This window comes from Erithacus rubecula (genome assembly GCF_903797595.1).
Source record: "Erithacus rubecula genome assembly, chromosome: 3".
In the NCBI taxonomy this organism is placed as follows: domain Eukaryota; kingdom Metazoa; phylum Chordata; class Aves; order Passeriformes; family Muscicapidae; genus Erithacus; species Erithacus rubecula.
In genome coordinates this window covers 54,849,243-54,866,119 of record NC_136689.1, presented here as the reverse complement: position 1 = coordinate 54,866,119, position 16,877 = coordinate 54,849,243, and the positions used below count along the sequence as shown (strand labels likewise).

The following is a 16,877-nucleotide window of genomic DNA, read 5'->3' as shown; positions in this document are numbered from 1 at the left end:
ACTATCAACTGAGTAACTAATATTCTTTCAAAATAAGATACCATAATTGCAGTAAAGGCCATTTAAACATATTTTATTTTTATCTAATTTAAAAGTATTACATAAGCTCACTCAGCTCTCAGGTGAAAAAAAAACCAAACACAGTGACCCCATGCTATCGTGCTACTTTTGTTTCCTCCCCCCCCCCTTTTTTTTTTAAGATTTTGGGTTAAGCTATAAATCTCTGCAATAAAAGACTATTCCCATAAATAGTCCATTGTGTCTTCATGAAAAGAAATTAAGTGCAACAGAATAAGTCACCTTTGCTAAACATTTGAGTTGAATTAACGGAGCTGGACTAACATCATCCCACTTTCTGAGGAATGTGCATGGCAACATAAAATAAATGGTGTTAGAACATAGGAACTACTTTATATTTTAGCACCTGAAATTCCAAACAGCTGCACTGAGTTGATATATAAGGCTCCTGATGTCATTACAAAGCTTCAAGACACATGGCTCATGAGAAATGGCAAGGGCCCCTTTGGTAACAGTCAAAAGAAAATACTCAATAAAACACACATTTTGAAGAAAACAAACATCTGTGAATTTCATCAGGCTTCAATAATCTTCCAAGAAATAAGTGACTGTGAGTTTAACTACAAATCTTGCTATAAACCAGTTTAAGGAGAGCAATAAAGACAACCTTTACATTGACTAAACAGACTCTGAGTCAAAGAAGGCAGATGTATTGTTTATTCATGTGAAAACTAAAAGGTTGGAATTCCTTGTCTGGAATGATGGGGGATAAATCTATGGTTCAGCAGCAAATTATGATGCCACAAAGTTTTGTTTCATTTGAATAGATGTTGTCCTCCCTATTACCTAAACCTCTCAACTACTTATTCTTGATCTTGTCAAAACTTTACACTCAAAACAGCTGTAAAAAAAACCTGCTTACAGCTAACATCATCATAGATATTCCTCCTTCAGAACAACAGAACTCTTCACTAAACAGATAGCATTTACTCATGCTGAACCAAGACTCCTGTTATAAAAATGTCACCACAATTCACACCAAAAGCAAACCACACTATTCAATCTCACTCACAGCAATAAAACATATTGTATACTGTGTAGTGAAAATATTTCACCTACAGATATCCCTGAAATAAATTTAAATAGAATTCCACTCCTTCTGCTCCAACTGGTAAATGTTTTATTTGGTGACTGAATATACCTCTGTATACATTCCTGCCAGTAAACTAAAACAGGTTAGGCCACTTTTGCCATCTACACACTCGACCTGCCAGCAGGGCACAGAGTCAGTAAGGACTACATTATCAGCACGTGCACATAAACATCCCACAGGCTGCTGTTTTATGTTTAAATTTTTTTCTGAACCACAATAACCAGTTTTCCATTTCAGAATCAATACTTGGGTTGTATGCACAACACAAAAGAAAGCAACTGCAGTTGCCAGCATGCACTAGCATTGTGAGCTGCAAACAAAAGAGTTTCTTTTCTATTTATAATTTTACCATTATGTTACACAAGATCCTCACACTCTGACATGGGTTAATTCATAAAATTACTGGGTCAAATCTAGGAGACACCTCCCATGAGTTGATACATTTGTCATAAAACTAGAAATTACTGACTTAGGTTTCCAGGATTTGCTTTACACGATAACAATTTTAAAGCACCTTTTGACTTGTGTGGTTCATGATAGGTAAATACCATTACCTCTATTTTCCCAGTACAGAAATCAAGACACAAAAATGTACAAAGTGACTTGGCCCACTGACACACCAGTGCAGAAGTGAGGCGTGGGATTCATAATTGCCAGTGGTTGTATCACTCACCTACAATACACAGAGTTCTCAGCTGACACTTGTGCATCAGCTGTTGGCTGCTTAGACCTAGTATGACACTAACAGCTGCCAGTGCTGGTTCAATAAGTAACTGTTACAATCCATCTTCTGGGCATTGCTCTTATTAACCTTGGAGCTAAAACAATCAAATACAAAGGGTTAAGGTTTTCCTATCCTGACCAAGTATGGGTTCCACTACCAACAAAAAGTAACAGGTCCCAAACAAATCTTACACTACTTGTACTTCCAAACTGACAGGAGACATGAGTATGTTGAAACAAATAATTACTGAAGGTTGTTGTTTGTTTGTTTTTTTTTTTAATTTAAAACACACAAATAAAAGCATAAAACGTGGATTCCTGCATGGGACAGGACACAGCAACAAGCTTCAGGAATAGGTCCTTGATTTGCCAAGTCTTCAGAGAAGGAAGGGTGATAGCACAGTACTGAAATAATAAGAGGTTATAGGAGACTATAGGAATAACCTAACCTATAACCTAATAAAACCAAGTGGATATCAGTAGTGCCAAAAATACTTACCAGCTCATAGCTGCTTGGAAGAAAGCAGGGTGTCATCACCTGGAATAAAAAATGATGATAAAATAAGGAAAATAAAAGATACTGCCTTTGGAGATGCCCCAGCTGCATTGTTTGAGCTCCATCTAGTCAGTCAAAGAGGTACCAACCAGATCAGGTGCAGAACCTGAGTGTTCACAGCTGCTCTCAGCTGTACTATCTACTTTCAGCTCCCGAAAAAGTTAGTGCTAACTCAGTGCCCTGCTCACATAACAGGCTGAAGAGAAATGCCTTCCCTCATGTCACATATGCAGAGAAATATGGAAGGTTTTCTCCCTTCTTCTATCTTTTATAGCATTCTTTAATCACCACCTCAGTTTTAGTTAATGAGTATGTATTCTGCTTTTTCAAGAAATCTAGAACTTCAGTATTTCCAACACCTTACCCTTGTTTTGGAACTGACTTTGGGTCACAAGTTGAGCAGAGCAATCAGAACAGATATTCTGTGGACTCACATATCTTCCAAGATTTGTCTCCAAATTAAAAACACTTTCTATGAAGAATATAATCTGTGTATGTCACACCAAAAAAAAACCAAAACTACCTTATTTTGATATTCAGCAACCAAAACACACAAAAAAAAAAAAAGTCATGAAAAGCATGACTAACTTGGATTACGTGATGATCTAGGGAAAACCGAGTGTTGGATTATTTCTACAATCTCATACAGCAGGCACCCTCAAATCTCACACAGAGTCAAAAGACTGACTGCTCATCCATTTACACTCAGCTGAGCTTCAGTAGTAGTCACCATGCCAGCTCACTTTAACAAGTACATTGAGGTTAACTCCAGTGAAAACGGTTTCATTTAACACATTCACCTTCAAAATTGTGGCTCTCTGCAACAGATTTGCCTCTCAGCCAGAATACTGGAGCCAGAAACTCTGCAGCAACACCTGGACAACAAGAGTAGAGTTTTCTTTCAGAACAGCTGCTGAGTCCTAGGATGACTCAATTCAGGTACAGAGAGTGGGTTATTGAGCAGAGGGGGCCTCATGCCTCATGTAACTTGTAATCCTTAGAATAATGAAAAGAAGATGCAGCCCATGCAACAGAGCAAGCTGCAAGAACAAAAAGAAACATCAGTTCTGTACACAGCACAGGCAGAGTCAAAGGGGCTACTACCTGACTACACAAGGACAACCCACTCCAGCTTAAACATTCAGGAACAGCTCTTAACCACTAGCATGGAAGAAACAGCATTTGCCTCTGTAAGTGGGTATGAAAAAGATCTATCTCCAATTCTCAATGCTTCTTAAATCATGAATTACTTATAAAAATAAGGGTGAAAAAAAAGCACCACATTGTTTCTTCAACTCCCAGCTCACTCATGATCGCTTGACTACCCCCAAAGAAAACAGGATTGACTGAAATCTTGTTTGTCTGCTCTCCCCTCTGACTTCTCAGTGGGCTTGCAAGTTCAAGGTTTTTAACATGCTGCATCTCTGCAGCTCACTTTGTGATTGCTACTCAAGATTCGCTGCTCTAGCCAACCAAACACCCATACTTCCACTCATGGAAGATGTTAATTAAGCTGTCAGAACAGCATGCCTTTTGCTGGAAGCAAGGATATCATCTGCCTTGGTGACATCCTGCCAGATGTAGCATGTAAAACTTCATATGCCATCTCAAATCACAACCACCAACTCTCCTCTCTAGACAAAGTGACAAACCACCAAGCAGAGCAGTGCCCAGCTGAAAGAATCAAAGCCACATGCACTCTGCACCACCACAAGCAGCAAACACCTGCATCTAGGGAAGAAAGACTGTCCTCAGTTGTCCCGACCATGTGATTACCTCATACTTACAAACTGGTTTTGCAAGTGCTCTCATCAGCAACACCTAAGGTTTAAGTAGATAACCATGAAATTTCAATTACTTTCCTCTTACTGCATATACTAGGAAGAAAGAATTAATAGAAACACCAAAGGAGTTGGCAGGCTGGGTAGTAGTGCAGGGGAAGAGATGAACTAACATTACATGCTCATATAATTAATAACTGCAACCACTGTGGAATAAAATTGTCATCACTGACATACATAAATATAATCTCTGTTCATTCCCTTCCTTCCACTGATCTAAACCCTTGAGAAATCAAGTGTATCTTTACCCCTTTGGCCAACTAAAACACAGTTCTGCTGTAATCTGCTTTCCAATTACAGCTGACTCACTGCCTAAGAAAAATCCCCTTTTTTTCTGACACAAGAACACTGGGGACATCCAGAGGACAAACTTTAGAAGAGAACAGCAGACTTCTGCAGATTTATGGCATCTTATTCAGGCAACTCCATACTGTGAGAGGATGAGAGCTAACACTAAAAATAACACTTGATTTTTTTTCTTCCCTGAGCTCTTTTATACCTGAAACAGTTATATATAGCAAACTGACTTCACCAAAAAATTTCATTTTCTGGTTCTGTCTTCTGCACTTTCCTTTTACAGAAATCAAGACCTATGTCAAAGACTTTGACATTCTGCTGCTGGTTTTGAGCTACAAAACTCAATGAACCAATGCACTGACTTTTTTTTTTTCCTAACTCCATATACACAAATAGCACATTTCTTCTCAAATGAAGTAAAATCGTCAAGATCTTGCTGTATCCCAATTTCAGTTTTCATGAGCAGCTGAAGCAAATTCTTCCACTGTTAATCCAGACACAGGCTAAAAGCAAAAGAGTTTTTTAATCTGTTGACAGGTAACAGAGGCTATTATTACATCCAAACAATTTAGGTTGAGAATATATGAGTAGCTCCAATTCTTTTTCCTTGTTTTCAAAGGTCTAGGACTAAAGATAAGCTTTAAAGAAAAAGTATAGAGCTTAAAAGCAAAACAGCAAGACTTAAATCTAGTGACAATGCAGAGATAGAAAACCAAGTATAAAGGTCTCAGTCACTGGTTTCAAAAGTTATGCACCGTGTACCAACTGCACAAAACAAACTTCAGAAAGAGTTTTCTGGTCCACCTACTGAAGCTACAGCTAATCTTACAGACATCTACAATAACCTGGTTTGTCAGCTTTTAACAGTTTTTTATTCTTGTAAGAAAGAATGCTTGTTCTGCCCAAGCATTAATGTAATATTTCATAGCTCCACACCAAGGTGGATTTAGCTTCTGTACTTCTGTACCTTCACATATTAACAAGCAATATCAGAATGCAAGAATGCTTCGCCTACTTTCAGAAATAGTTACCTCTTTGGTACCCAGCACACAGACATAGAGGTACATTCTTAGTCTAGTCACAAATAATCAAGCAATTATTTCAAAGACAAATTACCTGTTTTTGCATACAAAGTTAATATGAAAACATTTTCCTGGTGTGGTATTTCCTGCATTGAGCCTTAGTTTGAAAAAGTCCCATATTGATGGAAAAAAGATTAAAAGTGATTTTTTATGAAGAATTCTGATCCAAATCAATCTGTGGGTAATTTTTCTTCATATGACTGCAACATCAGTCACATCAGTTAATAAGTAACTGACTAACATGAGATAAATGTTAAGTCAAACAAACAAAAAAAAAGTCAACAAATGGCAGGATATCTGGCGCTAGGGAAATAAAATCTGTCCCTGCTTGCTCTTAGCAGCAACACAATAATGCCCCCCAACACACAACAGTTCATTGGCTGGGATAAGCAGTAGTTGTATTTCAGTTTGGTTTTGGGTTGTTTTTTTTCACTTCAAGATGCATATTTCATTTTCAGCTTCCTTCATCTTTATTCTCTTTTTGCAAGAAATATGTGATTTTTCAGAGGAAAAACCATCTTCAAAGAATGAGCCAGTTATTACCAAGGGTGCATTTCAAAGTCCAAATCTCAAACACTTTTATATTGTTTTTGAAAAAGCAATTTAACCACATAACTATAATGAATCACTGTCTTCCAAGATACAGTTTTATCAAGTAAGAAATTCTGGAATGCTTGCCACAGGTTATCTGTAACACAAAGTATGTGCAGGGGGAAGAATCTTCACCTATAAAGTAACCTACTAAAAAACCTGCTCACTCCAGTTCATTACTTATAAAATTGAGGAGAAAGGTAAAAAGACCAGCCAAATCAACTCACGGAGATCCTGCAAATAGTATGAAGTTATAGTTATGTTAGGAGATTTTCAGAATGTTACATAGATGACTGTCAAAAACCTATATGGTAAGCTCATGGGTGCATTTAATATTATTGTTTTCCTTACCTTTTTTTTTAACAAAAACATACACATCTATTCATTCTAATCTACACCTTTGGAGTTAGGACAAAAAATATTTTTTTCTGCCTAGTTTTCTTCTTCTGGTATGCCTGTCAGTTATCACTCCCCTTTTCCAACCTACCCTCCAAAAGACTCATGACAAATGCTGACTTTCTTCCATGCTGTGGTCTTTCATTTTGCAATGTCAGAGTCCAGACCTACATCATGAAAGTTCTTCAGTTCTCTGAAGAATACATACAAGGCAAAGACACTTGGTACATAGGTTATTTGGGGAAAAGATTTTTAAAAATCCTCTAATGAAACAGAAGGTATTTCAAAGCAAAAATTGCTGAGTTTCCCTTGATGACTATAAACTAGTAAATAAAGTCCCTTCCTTCTTCAAATCAAGGGATTTGTTCCAAATTTTTCCAAGTAACTCCAAAGGAAAAGAAAGTCAGAAACTGGGTGTTGCTAACCAGACAGCAGGAACCAAGATCTTAAAAACTAGATTTTACTGGACTTTGCACTAGCCCTCTGCACCGTGCTTTAATTTGCCAGCCTGAACTGTAAATGCTAGCTAGGGTCCCTCCTGATTCAGTCTGTGTAACAGATGAAAGAGCTTTATAAAGTAGGTTGAAATTATTTGACACATATTTGCTCAAAATGTTTCATTTTGCTGCTTCTTCAGATTAAAAGAAAATAATAATAATAAAACAAACTAATTTTGACAATTGTAGATATCTGTTTGAGACTTCTGCTTTCTTTGTATCCAGTCTCCATCTCCAAGCTTTATGAGGCACAGATTACTCAGGGAACTATGCTACCCTTTAAGAATTCCATGTGTATGTATTTTGGTACAATCTCCAAGAGAAAACTTTCTTCATTTGCAAAGCCAAACAAAACTTGCAACATTATCAGATGAGAAGGAGGGCCAGGAAGCAGAGGGGTTCTTTGTTCTGCCAATATTTTCCTCTCCCAAAGGAACACACTAGCAGCATGGATTGCATTTTCCTGAATGGAAACAAACTGTGTACCAGACTGGCTGTATCTCAGAATTCTGAACCTATAACTTAAGTATCAGTCTGTTTCTCAGGGTTTCAATCTGCTTCCAACATCTGAGTAATAGTGATAAGAGCTACAGGCATTATGGCTCCTACAGTCATAAATGGCACTTCAGTCAAGAGTATCAGGAGTTTTAGGGTGAGGAGAAAAGAGTTTTGTCACAACAAACTGCAGACATCACAGATTTCACTGCATCTAGTGTACGTCTAAGACCTAGGACAGATCTATATCATCAAATAAAAGCATGACAGATAAGATGAAAGTAATATTTAAGCAACAAGGATAGGTTAAAATGGGAGAGAAGTGGGTTTTGGGTTTTTTTTTTAATACATATTATGGGGAAGAAAGGAATGTGGTAGAGAAGAGCACCAGAAGGCAGCAATGTCATTCTTTTCCAGTCAACATCACTGAAAAATATGAAGGCAGAAGACACATGTCAAACTTGTTGGTAAAAAAGCAAAAAGAAAAAATTAGTTTGGGGGTTATATTTCCCTATAGTTGAAAACCATCCATCTACAAGATGATTCTTTGCATCTCCCTAAGGTAAATTTAATGCTTAAATGTATTAAATCACAAGAAGGAAAAATAGGTCTTTATATCAGGCAATACAAAGATGCATACAGCAATTTAGCACAGGCCTGATTTCAATCTATGACAGAAGGTCGGCAAGAATCATGTCAAAGAGGCAGTGACCTCTCCAGCAGGAAGTTATAGAAAACATTTGCAAACATTTCTGGAATATGATGCTTAGCAAACCACAGGAGGATAAATTAGCCCAAAGAGTTGTGAACCAAGTGGAACCCCTCTACTTTTCAACAAAAAAAAAACAGGAAAATGCCATTTTGTAAATACATAGTCCCCTCTGTGAGGCCCCAATTTGCCCATTCTTGAGATTGAGCATTTTGTTGCAGGTTTGTGAGGTTATACTTCTGGTGCTTTAAGGCATTAACTTCGTTATTTTTTTAAATGAACAAGTAACTAATAATTGCTATAAAACTGTTTATTGCAAAGGCACATTAGTCTTAAAACAAAAGTTACAGACATTAAAGTTTATGGTAAGTTTTTGGCATAGAGTTTTAAATAGCAGTAAAAGCTGCTCTTGTCAAGGTTTCAGGAAGCTGATATTGCTGTGGCAGCTTTTATTCTTTTCTTGGGCGTTGATGATAGCAGTGAGAGAACAAGCAAAGCAATTGCAAAAAGTAATGACAAAAGTAATGACAAAAAATACTAGCTCTCCCCAACACATTCTCTTACATAAAATTTTCATAACAAACTAAAACACAAACTCAAACCACTACTCCTTAACTTATTAGAATTCTAGTTTCTTGTCCTATCTGAAAAATGTAAGCAATATTCTTACTATAACTCTGTTATGTCTAAAACTACATTCCTAGAGTCTCCACTAAAAATACTAGTATGTTCTACAACCTTCATAAAACTCGCAATTCTACTTTAGCATGTGAACCTTTTACTTACTAAAAGCACTAGAACTCATACTAAAACTTCTTTACTGACTCACTTATTTATCCTAAAACTTAAAACTTACATTTCTACCTTATGTGTAAATAGCTTAATATGCATCAATCCATCCAAAGCCTTTAATTCAATCCCTGCACTCTGATTTCTCCCTAAAGAATTCAGAAAGACCCCCCAACTCACTGACTCCAACAGAGGCTGACATGGAAACATCTGAATTTTATGGCAATATTCCTGAATTTCATATATCCCACTTTAATGGCTTTCAAGTAACTTTAAAAACCTTCCCTCCTCTCAAAACACATTAGAATGAAATCTTAAATATTTACATTCCAAATATATCTTCATTTTTCCAGCTATTCGGAAAAGAGATAATGCAATAAAACAGTACTGACTGACATTTAAATACATATTTTATCATCAAAACTAGCCCTCCCAAACTAAGACTGAGTTTGCTTTATTATGCTTTAACTGTAGGAAGTATTTTAAATGCTTTGTTCAGCTGCACAGAATGAGACAAGGGAAGCAATCTTTTAGAAATAATTACTAGTAAAGTTCTATTAAATGCTGTATTGTACACAGAAGTAGAAAAAGCAAATTCTAACAAAGCTTAGACACTTGAGCTTGCTGATTAAAAAAAACAGTCAAAACTGCTGGGATAATGCTCAGTGTTCATAATGGATAACACTGTCATTCTGTTTCCACTAAATTGTGGTTACTCGTGATGTCTGTCACTCAATTTTCAATCGTCTATCAAGACAGTAAGGCAAATCTTTGTTTCTCTAAGGGAATTTTCTCCCTTGTGTTGCCTAAGGGCTGGTAACTACAACACATAACACACAAAAGATGTGGATGGAAGGAGGAGAAAGGGCACAGTTTGTTACCTTTCTCTTGGGAAGTGCAGAGATACCAAAAGACTTTGGCTGGGGGATGAGGGTCTGGGCTTGGCCCTCACTCGCTCTCTTGCTCTCGAGATCAGAGAGGGGCACGTCGTGGTCTTGGTGCCAGGCTTCTGCTGCTATTTGGTTGTCTTGTTTTTTATATACATACATATATATATATATATACTAGTAAGGAACTATTATTCCTTTTCCCTGAAAGCCCCATAATTTCAAAGTTATAATGATTTGGAGGGTAAGGGGTCATATTATTTTCCATTCTAAGGGAGATTACCTCCTTCTTTGGCAGGCACCCATCTTTTTCAAACCAAGACAATGGGTAATCTGTGATCTGAATTTGACAGGAAAAAAGAGAACACTGAAGTCAGTTCTCTGTGATAAATCACGTTTCTGCAGTCTGGGAGGTTGGGAGTAGTGAGGAACCTAGTCAAAACCTCAAACTGTAGTCATTTTGACAGTAGTCTTTTATGTTGCCTCAGCTGTCCTACACAAGAAAATACTGAGAAATTATAGAAGCATAAATGAGTGTTGGAGGTTAGCATTTTTCCTGATTTTTTTTCTTTCTCTCAGGGAATTTTCTCCCATGACATTTACGAGAGAAAAGATGTGGATGGGAGGAGGAGGAGGGGGAAGGGTGCAATTTGCTACTGTCTCTTGACTGGGCAGCATTCTCTTGGGAAGTGCAGAGATACCAGGAGACTTTGGCTGGTGGGTGAGGGGCTGGGCTTAGCCCTGACTCGCTCTCTTGCTCTCGGGATCAGAGGGGAGCAGGTCGTGCTCTTGGTGCCAGGCTGCTGCTGCAGGGAGAATCCACTGCCACTGTGGAGTTCTGTCCTGCACAGCTTTTCCTTACTATGGGTGAGCCTCTGGCTGTTGGAAAGGTCCAGTTCCATGGCTGCTGTTAGGAGCAATCTCACTGGAAAGGATCCTCACCATCTGCTCGGGTGCCACAGGGAAAAACCAGGACATTGACCCTCTCCCAGCTTTGGGGGGAGCATCTCCTGGGTGCTTGCAGGAGCCCAGCTGGCTCTGCCCAGCCCCCTGTTTTCTGACACTGCTTAGGGCTTTTATGTTTTTTGCTACACTTTAATTTGACACCCTGTGTCTGCCAGGACACCCTGCAGCTCCTGCTTGCTATGGCTTTGAAATTTTTGCAATGCTTTGTTTGCCACTCTGGGTGTGCCCACCTCTGCTGTTCCTGCTGCAGCCATGTCACCATGCAGAGGGGCACCAGGACCAGCTGCCCCCCATGAGTTTGTACAAGAAACCCCTTTCCATCCTGAGAGGAATGTTGGATTTGTCTTTACAAATGAGCTGTGGATCTGATGGCAGATAAGACTAGCACTGAGAGATAAAAAAAACAATGGGATGGATGCCACTGATTGATGAATAGAAAAAGATATTTGCCTTTACAAACAAACTGCAGGTTTGCTGATAAATTAAATTGGATATTGGAAGATGAAAGGAGCAATTGGGAAAAACTATGAATTCTATAAGAATTAAAAATTAAAAGGGAGGGTTATACATTAGAGGGGAATCTCAGGTATTAGGCATTCTGGGGAAGTGCGTACCTCTCAAGTACCTCAGCCAATGGGGAAAGAGAGAAGGAAATGCAGCCAGGAAAATAGGATAAAAAAGGAGGCTGCATCCTCCAAAAATTCAAGTGGTCCTGGGGAATGCCCCATGGCCTCTCCTTTTATTCAAATAAAGCAAAAGGGACTCCTCTGTCTTTTTCGGACATAAACCTCTGGTGTTTGTGTATTAATTTTCCTGAAAATGCCTTCCCCCGGCTGTGCCGCCATTGCCGTGTGGAGAGAGGGGCTGGGCCCGCGCCACAGCGCCCCTGCAGGCGCGGGAGAATCATCGCACCCGCCCTGCCCGGCCGGGAGCCACCAGCGCCCCTGGCGGCTGTGACCGGAACTGCACCAGAGGGGAAAGCGCCCCACAGCCCAGAGAAGGCTGGCACTGCACCTGGGGCTCTGATTGCTGTGCTGCTGTTGTGGTTGTTTGCCTTGTTATACATACTGGTAAAGAATTGCTATTCCTTCTCCCATATCTTTGCCTGAAAGCCCTGCAGGTTCAAAGTTATAATAATTGGGCAGGGATAAGATCATGCTTTCCATTTCAAGGGAGGTTCCCACCTTCCTTGGCAGACACCTGTCCTTTAAACCAGGGTAATGTACCAGCTGGATCTTACACAACATAACCAACTATCTGAATCTACATACACTGATGAGTGCAGAAGTCATGAGCCTTAGAGAGCAGACAGAAAAAAAAAAAAAAAGACTTATAGAAAAAAATCTGAATTGAAGCTGTGTGCTGACTGACTGCCTCTCTGAAAATCAGAAAATAAGCCTCTTGTAAGAAACTGATTATTGAATTGGGTCTTCTTTTTATAATGTTTTAATATTCTGTAACAAATGCTAGTACTTTCATTTCTGTTATTCAAAAATCAGAAAACATGCCAGTCAGTATCTTGATGTTAGACTATTATATACTTTGGGCACTCCATACTACTGTTTTAAACAGTCAACATCCAAATGTCTGAGAGTTGAAATGACAGATTCCTATTTTAAACACAAGGCACACATATGAAATTATTCATCTCAAAACCAGTTTAAAGAATTACAAGAGTCCCTAGAATCATTTAAATACTATCATTTCTGGAAACTAGTTCTATGAAGCACCTACCCAAGTAAATCTGCAAACTACCAATGGTATTAACAAACCAGATTCTTATACAACTGGAAGAATCTCATACTGTAAGTACTATTTTGCGAACCAAAGCAACTTTGCAAAGAGGGATCAATTACATCATCAATTCTAAGAAAGTACATCTTTCTACTGAACAGTTTTGATTCTACCAATAGACCACCATTACAATAATATTATTAATAATCATTATTGAATGCATATAGGTGATGAAACCCTATAAGAGGTAATACCTTACTTAAAAATTTAATTACCACTGTGTATTTTATCATCTTATTTCATTTAAAAACCCAGAATTCTGCATTTACCCAACATACCACACAACATAGTGATTTTCAAATGTACAGGTACCATTTTTACTCAAAATGGGAGATGTTCAGCCAACTGACACTTGTATTTACTAGAATTTTCCCAAAATGGCCTGAAAAATCTCCAAGTCCTTCACAGAGCAAAGATTCTTCTCTTGAATTTAATCATACACCTTGGATGCACTGAACAAAACAAATGCTTGCAAACATCAAAGTAACAACAAAGATAGTAGGTCTAGATCTTTGGTCTCCAGAAGAGACTATAAAATACGCTGTTTTAATAAATAGCAAGTGCAAATCAAAACTAAGTTAAAAGAAGGGAATATTACCCCATAAAAGAGTTTCTGGCAAAATAAAGCCCTCCAAGACTGCTAGATTTAGACTGAATCTGTAAGTGTCTCTGATTTACACAAATCTAGCAATGGGGAAAGTAAGTCACATGAGACCATGGAGCTACTAGTCTCACCCTGTGTGAAAAGAACTTGAAGATTTTCTAAAGTAACAAAAAAAGTGAAACTGAATTGGGGGAATCTACAGTAATCACTGAAAATCAATAATATGCTTATGCTTTTTATAATCAAATGCCAAAAGTCTGCCTTTAAATCTCTGTTGCTGTACAAATTTTATATATTTTTGAACTTATATAAATATTTTATACCTATATTTGTATAGGTACGTGCATACACACGCATGGGGGCTGATATACATGTGTCAGAGATTGAAATATTATAGTTTTTGACTTAAACAATTTCATGAAACACTTTTAAAACTTTACTGCAAAAGCTGCACAGAATACCACCACACCCTGAATAAGCCTTCTGAGTGAGGCCCTGGACAGTTTGCTGATGAAGGTAAGATCAAACTCAGGAACTGGGGACATCCACAAAGCACAAGCTTAGCACCTTCAGGGAGGAGACCACAGCCCCAGGGCTATCAGCTGCCACAGACCCTGGTACCAAAGGGTGGGGGGAAAGCAACTTTGGGTTCCTGTTGGAAAGGCCTCTAGTGAGAGGCAGTGACTGCCCATACTCCAATGTGCTGACCAGCCCAGCTATGGGGCCCTTCTCCCAGGTAAAGCTGCATCCACAGCAGAAGGGGTGTCATGGCCCACCAAAGGCCCCCCCAAAGGCAACCCAGAACCTACACCAGAGTACTGCAGTATGATACAACAGACCCTAGAGTTGCAAGGGACGGTGTCAAACAGGGCCCCTGCAAGGGAGACACATGGACATTCCCACCTGGCCCAAATAATATGGCCCAAAGCCTATATTGATCCACGGAATCTCACCACCAAGAAGACCAGACGGAAGGGAGCAATGAGACATCAGTGGGATCCTCAGATGGGTAGTGTGCTTCCACCTAACCATTGTCACTCTCTCCCTCTATCCCCCACATACACTTCTTTTTCTTTCTCTCTGCCTCTTCTACCATTAAATAAAATACAACAATTTTTTGGCACCAACGTCAAACCTTGTTTGGTTTTAATCCTGTTTTTCGGTATATTTTGAACCTTCTTAACTTCTTTCCAGTTTACACACAGGGATTTAGTGTTCTTTGCCTTTCTGGGTTTAAACTGGATCATAACAGCATGTATACCTGATCCACTCAGATACATTATTTTTTCTTTTCTGGCAGAACTGTGTGATTTGTATTTCACCCACTTAACTTGATATTTTCAACTTAAAACATCTCCTCCTGAGGGAAGAATGAGAAACTCAACCACTGGTGCAAATGTTTCAATGATACTGGGAATTTTTTTTTCTTCATTATGGTAAGAACAATACCCCAATACCCCAACTAGGCATCTTACTATCTTATTATTTAGTTCATACAAATTTTGTTGTCTCAACTTTGAATACATATAGATCAACAGCAAGAAGGGAGGCCAAAAAAAATATGCTTACCTTTTCTTCACACTTCCTGTGGCAGGCATACTTGCAAACTAAAACAAAAAAAAACCAACAAAATACATTAATAAAAGAGTAGGGGGATTGTGCCTTCCTTTTCTTCAGATCAGCTTTCTCTAAGAGATCTGGCCAAACTCAAGTCTGTATCTATAAAAGTTTTTATATACTTCAAAACAAAACTAAGAAAATACACATTTTAGTTTTCACCCGTTCCTGAAAGATTTGTTAATTACAGCAGTGTTATCAGATTTGTGCATTCTATCAGCTCATGATACCATGGTACTGGGGCCGAATATCTTGACACTTACCTTTAAAGCTTCATTTATACTAGAAGTGTTACTATTTAAATAGCACAGATAGGAAATCAAATTGTTCTCAGTGTAACCTCTGCATCTTAATTATATCAGCAGCCCCAGAAACCTAAGAAAAGCAGGTTGATTTTAAACTCACAGGCTAACTAGTACTGGCCAAACTGTAATTTCTGATTATGAAATTCAAGGGATACAGTGTTGCAAACATTACTTTCAAGAGGTAAGCACTTGATTTCTTTTTAATTCTTTCTTCCTAAGACCAGGAAAGGATGAATTGTACCAGCAATTTTAGATTCAGGAAACAGCATTTAACTTAAAAAGCAGCCAGATGAACAGTGATGTAACAATATTAAAAATCAAAGCTCAATAGCTAGAATCTGACACAAGCTGTTTTTTATTTGAATTTCCATATACACTTCCTCCTTTGCTCTGAAATTTCCTTTAATTCCATGCAGTGTCTATCCTTTGGGTTACCATGAGCTAACCTGTATTTTAAATTCAGAAAAAATTTACTCATTCAATCTCCAAGATCTGCAGAGCCACAAAATACCATAGAGGTTTAACTGGAAGATTAACTGGGGTATAACCTCAGACCACTGAAGCTGAAAGCTGTGGTTGTTTCTTGGTGCTTCCACAGCAGCCTGACCCAACAGGAAAGATACAACTACCAAGGTGTGAGGTCAGCAAATTCTCATTTCAGATTCAAGTGCAACAACTGCTGAATGAAAAGCCCTCATGCTCCAGTCACTGCTCAGGGGATAAAAAGTAAGGTTTACTGACACATCTTCTGTTCCATTTTGTACATGCTGTGTTCACTTATTTTCCCCACATGTAAGTTAGAAGCAAATTCTTTGTTCATAGTACTTTTCAGGATCAAGTTTCTTTATTCTCAAAATTTATTAACGTTCACACAAATACACTATTAGCATTGACAATGATGTATGCCACTTAAAAACTCTATCAGCCTTAAAGCAAATGGAAGACTGCTCTTAATCCATGAGGAAAAAACTTAATTTTCTTGCACAACAGCGTAAGGGATAAATGGCTAAATTCATTAAGTGATTTCACATACCAAAACTTTCTATTTAGTAGAATCCATAATTTACATCAGTATGATTATCTGTAACTTTGCAAAAAGCTAATAAACAGATGCTCTAAAAATACATACACTATAAGCTACTTTGAGATTTCCTCCAAAAACAAAGACAACCACAAAAAAAGGTAAAAAATAAAATGGCAAATCTGTCAGAAACCCCTGATATTACAGACAAGGTCTCATCTACTTTATAGGTGCTTAAAGCTAGATTTCTGTGAGGCAAGATGAACTACAAAACAGATTTCATTCCATGACAACTTCCATGTTTTTGCTACTGATTTATGTAAAACCAAATCACAAATATCGCCAAAACATGAAACTTCTATTAAAGATGTTGACAACTGTAAATGCAAGTAGTATGTTTTTGGTTTTTTTTATTTTAAAGTTTCCATGCACAAGAAAATCTGTCTTTTCTGCACATACATAACACAACAGTTCTTACAGTTTTTTTCTGGAAACGAATCACTCATGTCAGATGTGAACTTAACCTGGACAGCAGC

The 16,877-nt window shown here is 38.1% G+C and overlaps 1 protein-coding gene across 4 annotated transcripts in view; it reads right to left on the bottom strand.

Moving 5' to 3' along the window:
- Nucleotides 1-16,877, bottom strand: part of TNS3 (tensin 3) — a 210,003-nt gene that overhangs the window by 118,892 nt on the left and 74,234 nt on the right. For 3 of the 4 annotated variants that reach the window (XM_079301977.1, XM_079301978.1, XM_079301980.1), the window contains exons 3-4: nucleotides 14,968-15,005; nucleotides 2,394-2,432 (exon numbers count right to left, since the gene is read on the bottom strand). In XM_079301977.1, the coding sequence (XP_079158103.1) occupies nucleotides 2,394-2,432; nucleotides 14,968-15,005 (77 nt within the window). The remainder of the gene's footprint in view (nucleotides 1-2,393; nucleotides 2,433-14,967; nucleotides 15,006-16,877) is intronic. The other variant, XM_079301979.1, reaches the window with a different exon arrangement.